We start from the raw sequence: 14,138 nt of genomic DNA, 5'->3' as shown, positions 1-14,138 counted from the left end.
CCGCTCCGCCCGCGCCCCCGCTCCGCATCCTAGTCCCGAGAGGCCCGGGAGGGATCTGGCTTTGTGGCTCGCGGGAGAACTCGGCGGATCCGCCCCGGGCAGACGGAGGCAGGAATGTCATTGAGAGGATCGCCCGGGTAACTGGCCCCATTCCCTCCAACCCCTTCCCCCCGCCGCCGCCGCCGCGCGTCTCAGCCCAGCCCAGAGCAGCGAAGCAGGCTCCAGCCTCCGCCCCAACCCACCCACCGCTCTGCCTTCTGTCCTCTTCTGCCCCTCCACCCAAGCTTCTGAGTGGGGAGACTTGGGGCATCGCAGCCCCACCCTCACTCTCCCAGTCCAAGGTCAGGGACAGCGTGGAACCCCCCTGAAGTGGATTTGGGGTGGGGAGGTAGCTTAGGAAGCCCCCTTTACCGAATCTCCACGGGTTTGAAAGGTCAGAGTTTGTGTGCTGGACATACAGACCTTTGACGAAGGAGATTGAGCAGAAATCTCAGTGACCTTAAGATAAATCCCATAGGAAGGAATCCATAACACCTTTTTTTTTTTTTTTTTTTTTTTTGCCCACCTCAGGTGAAAGATCCGAGAAAGGTCTATTTGTGTTTTTCTAATCTTTTAACAGACCTCAGAAACCATTTTCTGTAATTGCACCAAATGTGCTTCTCCCCTACCCCCACCTTAGTGATTTATTTGTCTCTATCTAGTAGATATGCAACACTTGAATTGTGAAACCATTCCAATAAAACCTTAATAGATTAGAACTCCCCCCCAAAAAAAAACAATTATTTGGCTTTTTGTATCAATTTCTGTTGAATGCGAGAGCAGACTTGTTTGAAAATAATCTATGGCGAATTTCTTCTAAAGAAATTGGCTTTAAAGTACCTTTAACTGAAGAGTGTAAATTGTCATTTTTTTTAGAAAAATCTGCTCTTAGATTTAAAAGCTGTATATGTAAAATATTGGACAGAATCGAAAAGCTGGGATGAGGTGGAATCTGTATCAACTTGGAAAATGGATGTTGAAATGATGAATCCTGAAATATTTGTGCTCTTTGTTCTAGCTGTATCAAGTTATATTGGAAAAGCCCAAGCTCGGGCCTTTGAGGGAGAATACAATAGAAGAGAATTCATTCCAGTGATAAAGTGTAATATTTTAGTGATCTGTTTTTAAAAATTGCCCTTATCTTGGAAAATGGAGTCTTAAATATATTATATATTGTGGGTGGGGAGGAGAGAGAAGAGGACAGAAAAACATAAAGAGATGAGAGGTGTTCTTTTTTAATACCCAGAAAGTGAGACATATTTTAAGAGTAGCATATGGAAGGAGGTTTTTTAAAAATCATTGAACTAAGGCAGTTGGTTCTGTCTTGTCATAAATGTTGGTGTTTGGGGTTTTTTTCTTTTTTTTTTTTTTGTTTTAATTTAAGTTGTGCATTTTGCAAGGTCAAATTGAGACAAATCAGGGAAAAGATTGTGCTGCAGTCAACTTTTTACTGCAGGAAATTCTTTTTTTGGTAAGTGGATCAATAATTAGCAGTGGGACACTTAAACTGTGTTAGATGTTATCCAGGGACCTAACCAAAGTCAGGGGAAAAAATTGGAGGATGTTAGGGAAAGATAGTTCTTATTGGATGTTAATAGCAACTCTAATGAAACAATTCTTTCAATGGTTTGGGGTTTTTTTTAATCAAATAGAAGAAATTTCACCCATTCTCAATGTTTTAATATCTTCCTGTCAAGCTGACTGACCTTTTAAAATCGATACTGTTTTGCTAAATGAATTTATTACATTTTAGTTCTTTGGAATAAGCCCTATGAAAGGGAGGAGCATATTGCAGATACTGGGAGTTGGATAACTGGGAGAGGTCCAGCACAATCCTCCCATTGCTGAATTTACGTCAAGGGCAATAGGCCTCCAGTCTGCCTGCCTACCCAACTGGCTCTGTAATAAATCCTTTCTGAGCTATGCGAGGATTGTGCTAGGTATGCACTCCTAACTGCTAGGGTTCCTCTGCAGCATTTAACTATGTACAGTAGCTTGGAATGCAATGCTTTAATAGCAAATTCAGTGGAAGAATGTAAAAAAAGCTCTTATGGCCAATCATTCGAGCAGGCTTTTTCAGTAAAGCAGCTGTTCCTTTGAATACTCAACTTCTCTTCAATGTTTTTCATGTATTTCCCTTGGACCAATTTTTTTGTTTGCTTTTAAACAGGAAATGATATTTGGGAAAGGAAGCTCGGACTTTATCTAGGCTCAGTTTAGTGGGTTGGGCTATAGCAATTTATGGAGATAAAAGAGGTTTTCTCTTAAATCTCTGTTGTTTCTTATTCAGGATGTTATAAATAATCAGAGTGAAACATTCCATAGAACAATGGAAAGGGATGATCATCTTTCCTTAAGGAGCCTCATTCAAAATGATTGCCTGTAGTTTGGAAAAAAAGCAAAGCAATCGGCCACACCTTTATTAGAAAAAAATAGCTACTGCATTCTGGTGGATTAAAAATTAGCATTGTGGCAGATGACATGCTATGATAATTCTTTGAAGCATGGGGAAGGAAAGAAAAGAATTCTGAAAATGGAATTTACTTGTACAGTTTTAATCTATATTTTACCCTCGTTAAGTTTGCCTTTAGCAGTATATTATCTTGCTCTTCCCCCTCCCCCTTTAGACTCTGCATTCTTCCATCATGTTGTCATCGTTTCGTAAGCGCAGAGTCCAGGTATTTAATGTGAAGCATGCAGGAAATGTGTTGCTTTCTCTGGTTTGCCTGTTTTGCAGTGATGGTACAATATTGATGTCAGAGAGGATTGTAAACCAGAGAAGAGGGGTGGAGAAAGAACTGGACTTGCATGGATCTTTCTGTTAAGCAGACAAGTTGGGGTTTGAGGTTGGGGGGATTGAAGAGTGAGGGGGAAAGGGTGGTGTGGTGTGGTGTGGTGTGGTGTGTGATCCAAGGATTTTAGTAGCTTCACTTTAAAATATCTAAATCCCTAATTATTTTTCTTCCTCTTCTGACGCATGAATGTATTATTTCATCACTGGACCATAGTTTGCATGTGTCATGGATTTGGATTTTTTTCTTCTCTGGTCATTGCTTGACTTAGGAACCAAGAGACAAAACAGGTTGTTAATGTTTGGAAAAGAATTTGAACCACAATTCACTTAGTAAAAGTGACATTTTGGTTCTCCTTGCTATTTGTTCACCACTTGGGTTTGTTTCCTGTCTCTACCAGCTTTTATTTTTATTGTAACATTGTCTCTAGAATAATAGGAATTTTGAATTTTGTCTTTTAAAAAAATACCAAAAATAGCTAAAAAGCATTTTGGAGCATTTGTTGAATTGGAATCTTCTTTTAAAAATCTAGAAATGAGTAGAATTGATATCCAATAAAGAGAAATTATATAGAGACTGTCAAACCTGAAGGAGTAATGGTGTGCAGGATAGAGTCCTGGATATGAAATCAGGGCCTACGTTTATGTTCTCTCTCCTCTGCCACCAAATACATGTATAGTCTTCAGCTAGTCACTTAACCTCCTCCTAGCTTCAGTCTCCTACTATGTAAAATATGAGGGGATTGAACTAGATCACCAGATCTATTATTCTATGATTGCATGATTATAGGCAATAAATCCAAGGGACAGGCCTTTTTTTTTTTTTTTAATTGACCCTGTTTAACTCCTTTAAATGGGGCTTATAAAAAGATGGGCCATATTAGAGAACATTTTCTTGTTTGCACTAAAGATAATGTGCTTAAGTACTTCTTAATCTGAATATTATAGGTTAAAAGGTAAGTGGTGTGATAATTTTTGGGAAGGATTCAGGAATTAGATCATCAAAAAATCATGTTCTTTGTGGATTTTGATGCAATGCAGTCGAGATAATTTCCTTTCTCAAAGCTAAGACCCTGTTGACTTCTACTGACTTCTAGTTAACTGAAAATTAATGTTATGTTTTATGGGTGCTAACTAATAATCTTATAAATTTAATATTTTTGCTGGGGAACATTAAAATTTAATTAACAGGCTATTCTCCAAAGCCATGGTAAACGATGTTTCTAAACATCTGAGGTCTGACTAAGCAGAAAAGCTGAACTGTTGAATGATTACGCTAGTTATTTCTTTGATTTAATGCAAAGATTTTCCCCATGAAACAGGTTACTTGTTCATCCTGTTAATTAGTAAAAACAAATTTGTTCCCAAAAACCCCTCTGTAACCAAATTTTTTTATTTTAATCAAGTAGGTGAAGTAGCATTCTTAGCTTCCAGAAAAATAAGTAAAATAAGAATGGAATTAGAGATGCAACCTTAAAAAAAATTATTCATTGCTCTTTCTCGAAACCTGGATTTATACAGTGGTTGTTTTCAATGCCTATCAAATTTCCATGCAACTTCTTTCTAAAAGGATGGTGATTTAAGATTTTCCTTTTGTAGAAATTTCTGACTATCTTCACTACAGATTTTTCCACTTACGAGACCTAGAAAGAAACTGTAATTGCTGGTTCATTGCAGATACCAAATCTGCAATGCCCCAAATCTTTGACCTTTGTATTGAATGTGTTGCTTAACAGTTTTTTCTACCTTCAAAACATCCCTCAACCCACACTAAATATTTCATTTGTACAATTTTATTAATACATTTTAAACAAAAACATTTTTTAAACCAATGCATTTTAAATATCTGTGCCTAGGGCACTGATTAAGAAACTGCAAATACTAATTAATATCAACCCCTCCTCCAGCTAGAAATCTAGAAAATGTAAGCATATTCAGTTGATATATTCAAGCTTTAAGGATAGTTTGAAAATTGATCTGGAATTTAGTAGGTATTAATATTCACATTTAAGTGCTCTCCTCTCCCTAGACTTTAAATCGTCCTGTGGAAATGCTGACAAAGTCTTATTTTTTATTTATTGCTGTTGATGGCACAGTTGTAATTCCTCTTTAACCCCCTGAGATCAAGCTGCTTTCTTTGCTGAAAGACTGCTGACATCATGACTGTTGCATTGCAGCATTTATAAATAGCCCCCACTGAATGGCGTCATTGTTTTTTAGCATCACTCTTTTCAAATAATATCTGCAAAAAGCTGGGGGTTTTTGTTGTGTTGTTTTTTGTTTGGGTTTTTGTTGTTGTTTTTGCGTTTGCTTTCCACTAATTTAAAGATGTTCACAAATTTAAAAAACATAAACACATGTTTCTATTATCAGGCCAGTTTTACTCAATGTTAAATGTCTCTTTCTCCCCCCCTCCCTCCCTTCAGAGTACTTTTTAAAAATCACTTTACAAGCTGATTTGAGATAAGTAGTTATTTGCTTTACAGTTGTAATAGCTTAAAAAATGATCTTTTGGCAGTTTTTAGAAATTATTGTTTAGAACTTGTAAAAGATAAAGGGTTGCTTAAACTTTTTTTTTTTTTTTAATAAAAAGGAATCTTTTTTAGCTCTTTGCTTTTAAAGTCTTTAGGACCAGAATTTATTCCTCTTTAGAATCAATGGGGAACTTTATGTCGCCAATTTGACCTTAAAAAGCCCACAGCATGTTCAAACAGACTGGGGCAGGTTCCTTGGAATTCTGCAGCTTTAGTAGTGGGAGGGCTGAGAATTATATGTAAAGAGTCCAAAAATGAAGTCAGTTATTTAATTTTGTTTCTAGAGAAGTAACATCTTAGGGTTATAATGGTATTTGGTAGAACATTTTAATAAGTTGAAGTCGTCCCTCCTCAACTCATCCACCTTTGAGTAAGGAGTGCCCTTCCCTTAATGGAGCAATGAAAATAGCAGTTAGATTGGGGAATAGAGTTCCATTTCAGGTTGAGTGCTCTATAGACCTTAGCTTTTTGTAATTCTACAAATGAAAATTCTGAATGCAGACCTCATTCTGCAGTGTGTATGACTTTCAGTGTCCAAGCTCCCTAGCGACTAGTGATTGCATCTTGGCAGAACCTAGGCCTGCTGATGTCAGCTGATCTGCTGTAGGGGAAAGAACAGTCCATTATCACCCGACCAAAGTACTTGGTATACAATTGACTGGCTCTACTTCACTAGGGCTACAAAGAGGTCCTTTTAGGTTGGTAACTTCAGCTCTGGATGGTTCAACCTCATTGGTAGATTGAGGCCAATGAACCCTGGGGACTGGAAAACCTTCCAAAGATGAATGTAATGATGGATTGTTTTTTTCCATCTCAAAGAGCTTTTCACTAAATATGATTTCTTCGAGGTTTCCATAGCACTGAATGAGATCTCTTGAAGGTTTCCGTAGCAGCTGAAGGATTACGGAATAGGAATAGAATCTGTGATGTGAGAAGGCAAGGATAAATAACACAATAATGCTTCCTAGAATTTAAAATGTCTTTCAGAAACTCCAGTGGTTATTTCATGCCTGCACTTATGACATTGCTTTGCTATGGGATTGTTAGCAGGAATTACTTTTTAAATTTTACTTATGAGAGCAAAATGGATAAACTATTTCCTCCTTTCTTAACCTTAGAGGGTTACTCAACCTGTTTTCATGACTTACCTATTCATTAGGAAATGTAAGTATGCAAGATGATGGATGGTATGCTTCAACATAGGGATTCTCAGCTGTTCGACCATGTTTTGATTTGTCCAGATATCTTGGACAATGTCTCGATTCTTAACTACAGCATTCATTTTAATTAATACCACATGGCCCAGGGTAGAGAACAAAGATAGAATCAGTGGGAGTTTATTAACTGGAGAAAAAAAGGGTTAGCAATCTTAGGTCTAGTAAGCAAAGAAGTAGATCAGGATTTGGGATACTTGGGATCAATATTGAAAACTTTAGTTTTTAGTTTGCTTTCAGTTTGCCTCAGTTTCTTGAGCTGTAAAAGTTGGGGGTTGGGGGGACGGGGACTGCTTATCTTATTTCTCAGGAATTGTCTGAGGATTAATGAAGTCATGTCTATAAAGATTGAGGAACCTATAAGAAATATAGGGTGTGGTGGTAATGATGATGCTATCAGCAAGATAGTTGCTTTTTATTTTATCCTGGACTACTTTCACCAAAATAAACTTGGGTATTGGGACACCAAGAAAGCAATAGTTTTGGTTTTTTGTTTTTGTTTTAGAATCATTGGTTCCAGGGTAAGGGTGGTAAGGGCTAGGCAAAAGGGGTGAAGTGACAGGGTTACACAGCTAGGAAGTGTCTGAGGCCACAATAAAACCCAGGATCTTCCGTCTCTAGACCCGACTCTTATCTACTGAGCCACCTAGCTGTTTTATCAAAATGCCTGTGTGTTAGAAAAGATTCAACTAATATCTAGTGTGCATTTTCACTAGAGCTTCTGTTTTTCATTGCAAGGCTTTAATATTTTTTTTTTTTTTGAGAAACATTGTTTGGAAGCCAGAAACATAAGTACTGCTTATTTTTATTCTCTTTTTGTCTGTTTATTTCTCTAGAAACAATCTTAATATTGTCCTTTGGACACTGTAAGAACTTGTCTTAATCAATTTCTCTTTGGCGTTTCAGCTACAATGAAAAGAGCAGCTAATTTTCTAGAAATGTTGTCCTATGGTAGAACCAAGATTACCTTGGGCTGAACTCATTAAATGTGATTCAGATTTGCTAATTAGGTTGAGACTTGGCTATATTTCTCTAGTTAATATTTCCTGGCTTTGGCTTTTGAGTCATGAGTACAGCTTGTTTCTAGATGAAACACTTAACTTTTTCAATTTGGAAAATGAAGTTGTGGTTGGATTATTAATCCCTTACCTCATTCTTTGCAAATAAACTTAAAACTGCTTCAGTCCAAGTTAAGATCAGGACTCAGTTGAAAAGTACCTGTTTTCCCCCAACAATTACCAGTCTTATCTAGATATTATGAGAAACTGAGAGAAGAAGCTATTGTGTGACTGATGTCACCTAATGTGTTCCTATAAAATAATCTTGGTGTGCTTCATTCACAATTGGAAATACACTAGACCTCTCCTCAGTAGTGGAGACATTTTGCAAGAAATTCTGCTAGTCACAATTGTTAAACATACATATATATGACCTTAAAAAAGAGAGAGGTAGTTTGAGTCTAGGCTTCATTGTTAGGCCTTTCAAAATGGCCTTTAATGTCTATCCTCTCATCTCCATTTATTTAGTTTCAAAGCTAGACAGAGGTACAAATTTCTCACTAATGACTACATTCCCAATTCAAATAGTACAAGAAGATATACTTTACTCAGTTCTTTTAACTGTTTCCCGACTAATAAACATTGTTGATGATTTTACAAATTTGGAAAAATGTTGGCCATTTTTATCCATTTCACTTGTCTATTATCAGTCATTTAAGGGATAAAAATGACCCTTTTAATTGGTAAAACTTTTTTTGATTCAGCCTGTTCACACCAATTCTAACTTGTTAAAACCAGAAAATCCTGTTACTTCTATGACATTGACATTTCGATGAAGTTACCCAATCAATCAACAGACATTCAGAGATGATCTGAAATTGAGTGCAACAGAAGAATACTGCCTTCTTAGTTTACTAGCTTTTTTGACAAGCTGATTTCCCCAGATTTGAAATCAAGGCTAAATATATTCCCTTTTCCCCTTTCATATTTCTAAAAGGACAAGTAGGAACTAAGTAAAACAAACTAAAGAGGGCTACCTTAACTTAAGTATAATAAGTTGTCAGCACAGTTCTAAAGATGGGTTTTGTTTTTAGCAGACTTTACTCAATGTAATTTGATTATGTCACCTATCTAACTAATTTGGTCTCAAGTCATGGTGTGACTAAGAGAAGCCAACAAATTTGGTTTTCATATTTAACTTCATCAATATTAATGATTGATAATTTTGCAGTCACTTCTTATCTTCATTGAAAATCTAAATGAGACTAAAAGAACAAGAGTAAAAGCAAAAATTTATAAGTTGGCAAGCATTGCAAAAAGCTAATTCTTCTACTTTCCCTACCAGGAAATGGAAAGAATAAATGAAAGAGCCTTTTGAATTAATTTGGCAGTAACTCTTGATTATTAGTGATAAGATAGCCTTTAAATTCTCATAGCCTTTTAAGATTCCACATCACACACTGTAGGCTAACTTATCTCTTTTCTTCATTTGAATTTAAATCTACTACAACTGATTACTTATTCTGGGGATACATGGAGACCTGCACATGAGTTTTAGAAAATAAGGGTAAGGGGCGGCTAGATGACACAGTAGATGGAGAGCCAGGTTTTTGACCAGGAGGTCCTGGGTTCAAAAATGTTTTGGGGTGAGTTGTTGTTTTTTGGACAGTATCTAGCCTCAGATACTTCCTAGGTGTGTGACCCTGAGCAGGTCACTTAACCCCAGTTGCTTAGGTCTTACTGCTCTTCTGCCTTGGGATCCATGCTAAGATAAAAATTATGAATTTTTTAATTGAAAGAAACAAAGGTAAGCAGTCCAAATCTGAGGTTCATTGTTAGGCTGCTAGGAGTTGGTACCCTTTCTTAGCCCCACTTGTGTAGGCTATTCTTCTAGAAAGTGGTTTTCCTTTGGCCATGTTGGGAATCAGATGGCAACATGATAAGAGTAGATAGAGTTGGCAATTCAACTGGATTCAAACTAGCTTCTGATAACATGACTGGCTGGATGACACTTGACTAGGCACTTAACCTCTCAAAGCCCCAGGTCTCTTGTAGGACTAAGTTGGAGAGATGTAGACATGCATTGGTATAGGAAATTCCTTACCCATTTCCCCTATTCTTTTTTCACCCACCCATAAAATCACAGATCTGATAAAAAGAAAGAAAATGTTGAGAATATTCATATATGGACCTTCTTCTATTGATTCTGTTTAAGCATATTCTAATTCAAAACACCTTGCTTTTCAGAAAATGGACCCAAGTGGGGTCAAAGTGCTGGAAACAGCAGAAGACATCCAAGAAAGGAGGCAGCAGGTTCTGGACCGATACCACCGCTTTAAGGAGCTGTCAACCCTTAGACGACAGAAGCTTGAGGATTCCTATCGATTCCAGTTTTTTCAACGTGATGCTGAAGAGTTGGAAAAATGGATTCAAGAGAAGCTTCAGATTGCATCAGATGAAAATTACAAGGACCCAACCAATTTGCAAGTAGGTCTCAGCCCTCTGAAGTACCTACCTAAATTCTTGTTTATATCATAGGGCAAAAGATTTTTTTATTTAAAAAAAAAAAAGGTTCAAAAAGGAATTAGACAGTAAGAAAGTATTTTCAGTAAATGCTGTCAGTGTAAATTAATAGTAAATATTTTTACTAAGTTAATTTTGTATAACTTATTTTAAAATATTGAAAGTACTAAATAAGGTGGTGCAGAGAGCTCAGTATTCAGGAGAAAAAAATTATATGAATACATGGGGAAGGGAATAAGCCTTTATTTAGTGCTTGCTATGTGCCAGGCACTGTGCTAAGCACATTTACAAATATCTCATTTGATTCTTACAGTGGTCCTGTGAGATAGGAGCTGTTATTATTTCCACTTTACAGTTGAGGTAACTGTGGCAAATGGGATTGAATGACTTTGCCCAGCATTATACAATTAGTAATCGTCTGAGGCCATATTTATGCTCAGGTCTTCCCTACGCCAGACTCAGCTCTCTATCCACTACATAACCTATTTAATACTCAGAATATTTTCAAATAAATTGTACAAAATTACTGTAGCAAAACATATTTTCTGTGAATTTATATGGAACTGTAATATTAAGGTCTGACACTAGAGCTTTTTCTTTAAAAAATAAGTAGGCAATCTGTCTTGAATGATCTTTAAGCATCTTCTTGGAGCCCCTATTCATTGATCTTTTATAATAATTTTAAAACATGTTATATTTTTATTGCTGATATGAATTCAGAATGATGCTAGACAAAAGAGTATATGTTGAAGAGACATCAGGTTAGGAATTCCTCTTTTGTCCTGATCAGAACTCATTTATGACTTCTTATACATAAATAAGTTCTAAAGGGGCACTTGAGGAACAGAAATATTTAGTGACTTGCTCAGAGTCACATAGCTTAGTAGTTAAGTGTCAAGGGTGGTATTTGGACCTAAGTCTTGCTAACTCCCAAATCCAGCACTATATCCCTACAGAGTTACTATAGAATATTTAATCACTATCAGATGTTTCATTACTGGCTTATCAGGGGGGGAAAAGCATTCTTTACAGCAATTTTGGGGAGTGATCATTTTTAGAGTTTCAAGTATGTGTTGTATGAGGGGTTTAAATCCTTTTGGCATACCAAAAGAGTGCTATTAATTAAAATTTTTTACCCAGAACTACCTTAGAATTTTACTCCTAGAATTCTGAAGGTTCACCTGAGTAGTATTCTAGGAAAATATGAATAATAAGACATTAAAAAGTTGAATCTGCGCAGGATTATAGAGCCCTGAAACTGCGGCAAGCCAGTGTCCAAAAGCCTGTAAAGAGGAAAGATTTTTTATGGTGTAAAACCATACACGAAACCCATACAATGGCATTATTAGACATGACTAGCTGATTTATATTCATTATACATTTTCCTCTTCCCCTCCCTCCCTCCCAACTATGTACTTAGCTTTTACTATGACTCAAAGTAGATTTTGCACCTTCATCAAAGCCATGCTTGGAGGTATGGTTGGCATTGATGTTGGACCTATAGAATTTTTTCCTTGGAAGCTTCCTGGCCCCAACATTAATGCAGTTAAACTGTACTTCGATATGATCATAAGCTAGAGTTTGCCCAAATATGGATCTAGCATTATAAAACCTTGTAGTTTTAAATCACATTCTTTTTTTCTTTTTTTTTTAAGAGAATGATGTTAAAATTAAAGAAGGTAAAGATACCATTCTCAATATGAATGAGATATCTTTTGGGGTAGAGAAGTGTAGGAAACAAGACCTAACAGTGAAGATTTGCAACTGTTCTTAGAGGAAGGCGTCATGGATTAGTAGTCAGTCAGACAATTGGCCTTGGAGTCAGACCTGAAATCCAGATCCTACCTCTGACACAGGCTGTTTGTTTTGTTTTGTTTTTTTTAACCCTTGTACTTTGGTGTATTGTCTCATAGGTGGAAGATTGGTAAGGGTGGGCAATGGGGGTCAAGTGACTTGCCCAGGGTCACACAGCTGGGAAGTGGCTGAGGCCGGGTTTGAACCTAGGATCTCCTGTCTCTAGGCCTGACTCTCACTCCACTGAGCTACCCAGCTGCCCCCCACAGGCTGTTTTTGTGACACTTAAAGGAGTCACTTAACTTGTGTCTCAAGCAACATATAAAGCAAAATATTCATTTCAGATTTGAAAGATATTGAAAAAATTAGCAGTAAATATATTTCTAATATGATGGTTTTGTACAAGTATAAATTTTTAGATACTTTAAAATATTTTAAGCATTGCAATTTTCTGTTGAACATATATTTTTCTTTACTAAACATTTCTTATTCATAGAGCAGTATGTATTTAGAACTTTATAGTATTTGAGCCAAGTGGTAGAGAAGGGGAGGGATAGCATTGGTAATGAGTTGTTGAACAGGGTGAGGGAAGAGACTTAAAAAGAAAGCTATGTTGAGCTGAGTGGTTGCTTCTTCCCTCAATAGGGGAAGCTTCAGAAACACCAGGCCTTTGAAGCTGAAGTGCAGGCCAATTCAGGCGCCATTGTGAAACTGGATGAGACTGGCAACCTGATGATCTCAGAAGGGCATTTTGCATCTGAAACTATAAGAGTGAGTATGAGTACCCAATGCAGTGACTTTTGTCTGAGAGTAAGAAGAATTTGATTAAGACCATGATTACTTGGCACACTTAATAGATTTTAGATCTTTAAAACATTCTGAAAGAGTTTATTGAATCTGAAAGGAGTTAACCAAACCTTTTTTTTTTATATTATGGTGATTCAAAGTGAACATAATAAGCAAGAATAATTGTGTATTCATTGAAGAAGTTGCTACCCTTTTTGGACAGCAATCTAGAAAATAACTAAAGTGCTCTAAATAGGATTAGACAAGTTACACTATAATTTTTTTTGGAGAAGTAATTAGCAAAGGACAAGTGTCAATGATAAATTTACTTGAGGATTGACACAATGGTAAATAGAATTAATTACTGACACATAAACAGAGGTCATCCATTGTAGGCCACTTGTTCATTTTGGACTTGCCCTGGGAGATGTCCTTGGCTGTAGTAAGCAGTCAAATTTTCCCTGATCAGCTGTAGTAAGCAGTCTTGTAATGGATATGTGCAACCACTGTGTTAGAAACCAGTCATTTATAGTTTTTATTATTAATTGAAGAAATGGTAGTAATCAATGCACTTTTTTACAAAAAGCCCATTTCTCTAATTCTGTAATAACCCTCTGCGAAATAAGAAAATTCTTTTCAATTAAGAAAAAGTTTGTGTTAGACCATTTCCTCTTAGAGTGATATACAAATATTGAGATAAGAATCAGTTCTGTTCCTTTCTCCTCAGACTGGGCTTCCTTTATAAATGTTAGTAGTATTAGTCCCATGTTATTAATGGAAGAATCAAGAATGGCCCAGACAAATCACTTCTGTAGCTTCACTTGCACTTTGGAAATCATTTGATAACAAAATCCCGTTTGATAAATCCAGATTTGTTAGTCACCTCAGTGCTCCTAATAAATCTTAAGTAGATTGTTAAAATATTATTTTCTTCTGAAGTTCTCTTTCTTAACCTGTATAAATATACTACTTTCCCTCCTTATTTTCAATCTATATTGATTGGTAATGCCTATTAAGTTTTCCTATCTTTTCCCCCCACTTTTTTTAAACTTCTGCTGCTGCTTCAAAAAAGATTACTATTTTCATGTAACCATGGAAAATATTTTAAAATAAATTTAAAAATTTTTAATTACAGTTTATATCAAATTCTGATTGAGAAATAAATCTACCTGACTCAAGACCAGGATTTTCCTTTCTAGTCAGTCAACCTTTGTTATATTTCTCAAGTGTTATGATGGTAGCATTGGAGTCTTTGTTCAGACTAGTAATCCTTGCCACCATACCCACCCACAGTCTTATAATAATAAAAGCTCTGTGAAACTGGTATCTAACCTACATAATTCAGAAGATGAGACTAATCTGGAAAGAAAAGAATTATTCTTGCATTACTAATTTATTTTGTATCAGAACTTTAATCAGTAATACAAAAATGAAATTTGCTATGGATAGATAGATTTTG

General features: G+C 36.3%; 1 protein-coding gene across 2 annotated transcripts in view; it reads left to right on the top strand.

Annotated features, from left to right (window-relative positions):
* Positions 1-2,684: 2,684 nt before the first annotated feature.
* SPTAN1 (spectrin alpha, non-erythrocytic 1) overlaps positions 2,685-14,138 on the top strand; it is a 61,705-nt gene continuing 50,251 nt past the window's right edge. For both annotated transcript variants that reach the window (XM_044664026.1, XM_044664025.1), the window contains exons 1-3: positions 2,685-2,717; positions 9,824-10,063; positions 12,539-12,664. In XM_044664026.1, coding sequence (XP_044519961.1) covers positions 2,685-2,717; positions 9,824-10,063; positions 12,539-12,664 — 399 coding nt within the window. The remainder of the gene's footprint in view (positions 2,718-9,823; positions 10,064-12,538; positions 12,665-14,138) is intronic.

This window comes from Gracilinanus agilis, chromosome 2, assembly GCF_016433145.1.
Source record: "Gracilinanus agilis isolate LMUSP501 chromosome 2, AgileGrace, whole genome shotgun sequence".
Taxonomy (NCBI): domain Eukaryota; kingdom Metazoa; phylum Chordata; class Mammalia; order Didelphimorphia; family Didelphidae; genus Gracilinanus; species Gracilinanus agilis.
Note: the sequence above shows the minus strand (reverse complement) of the source record. Positions and strands in the feature narration are given on the sequence as shown.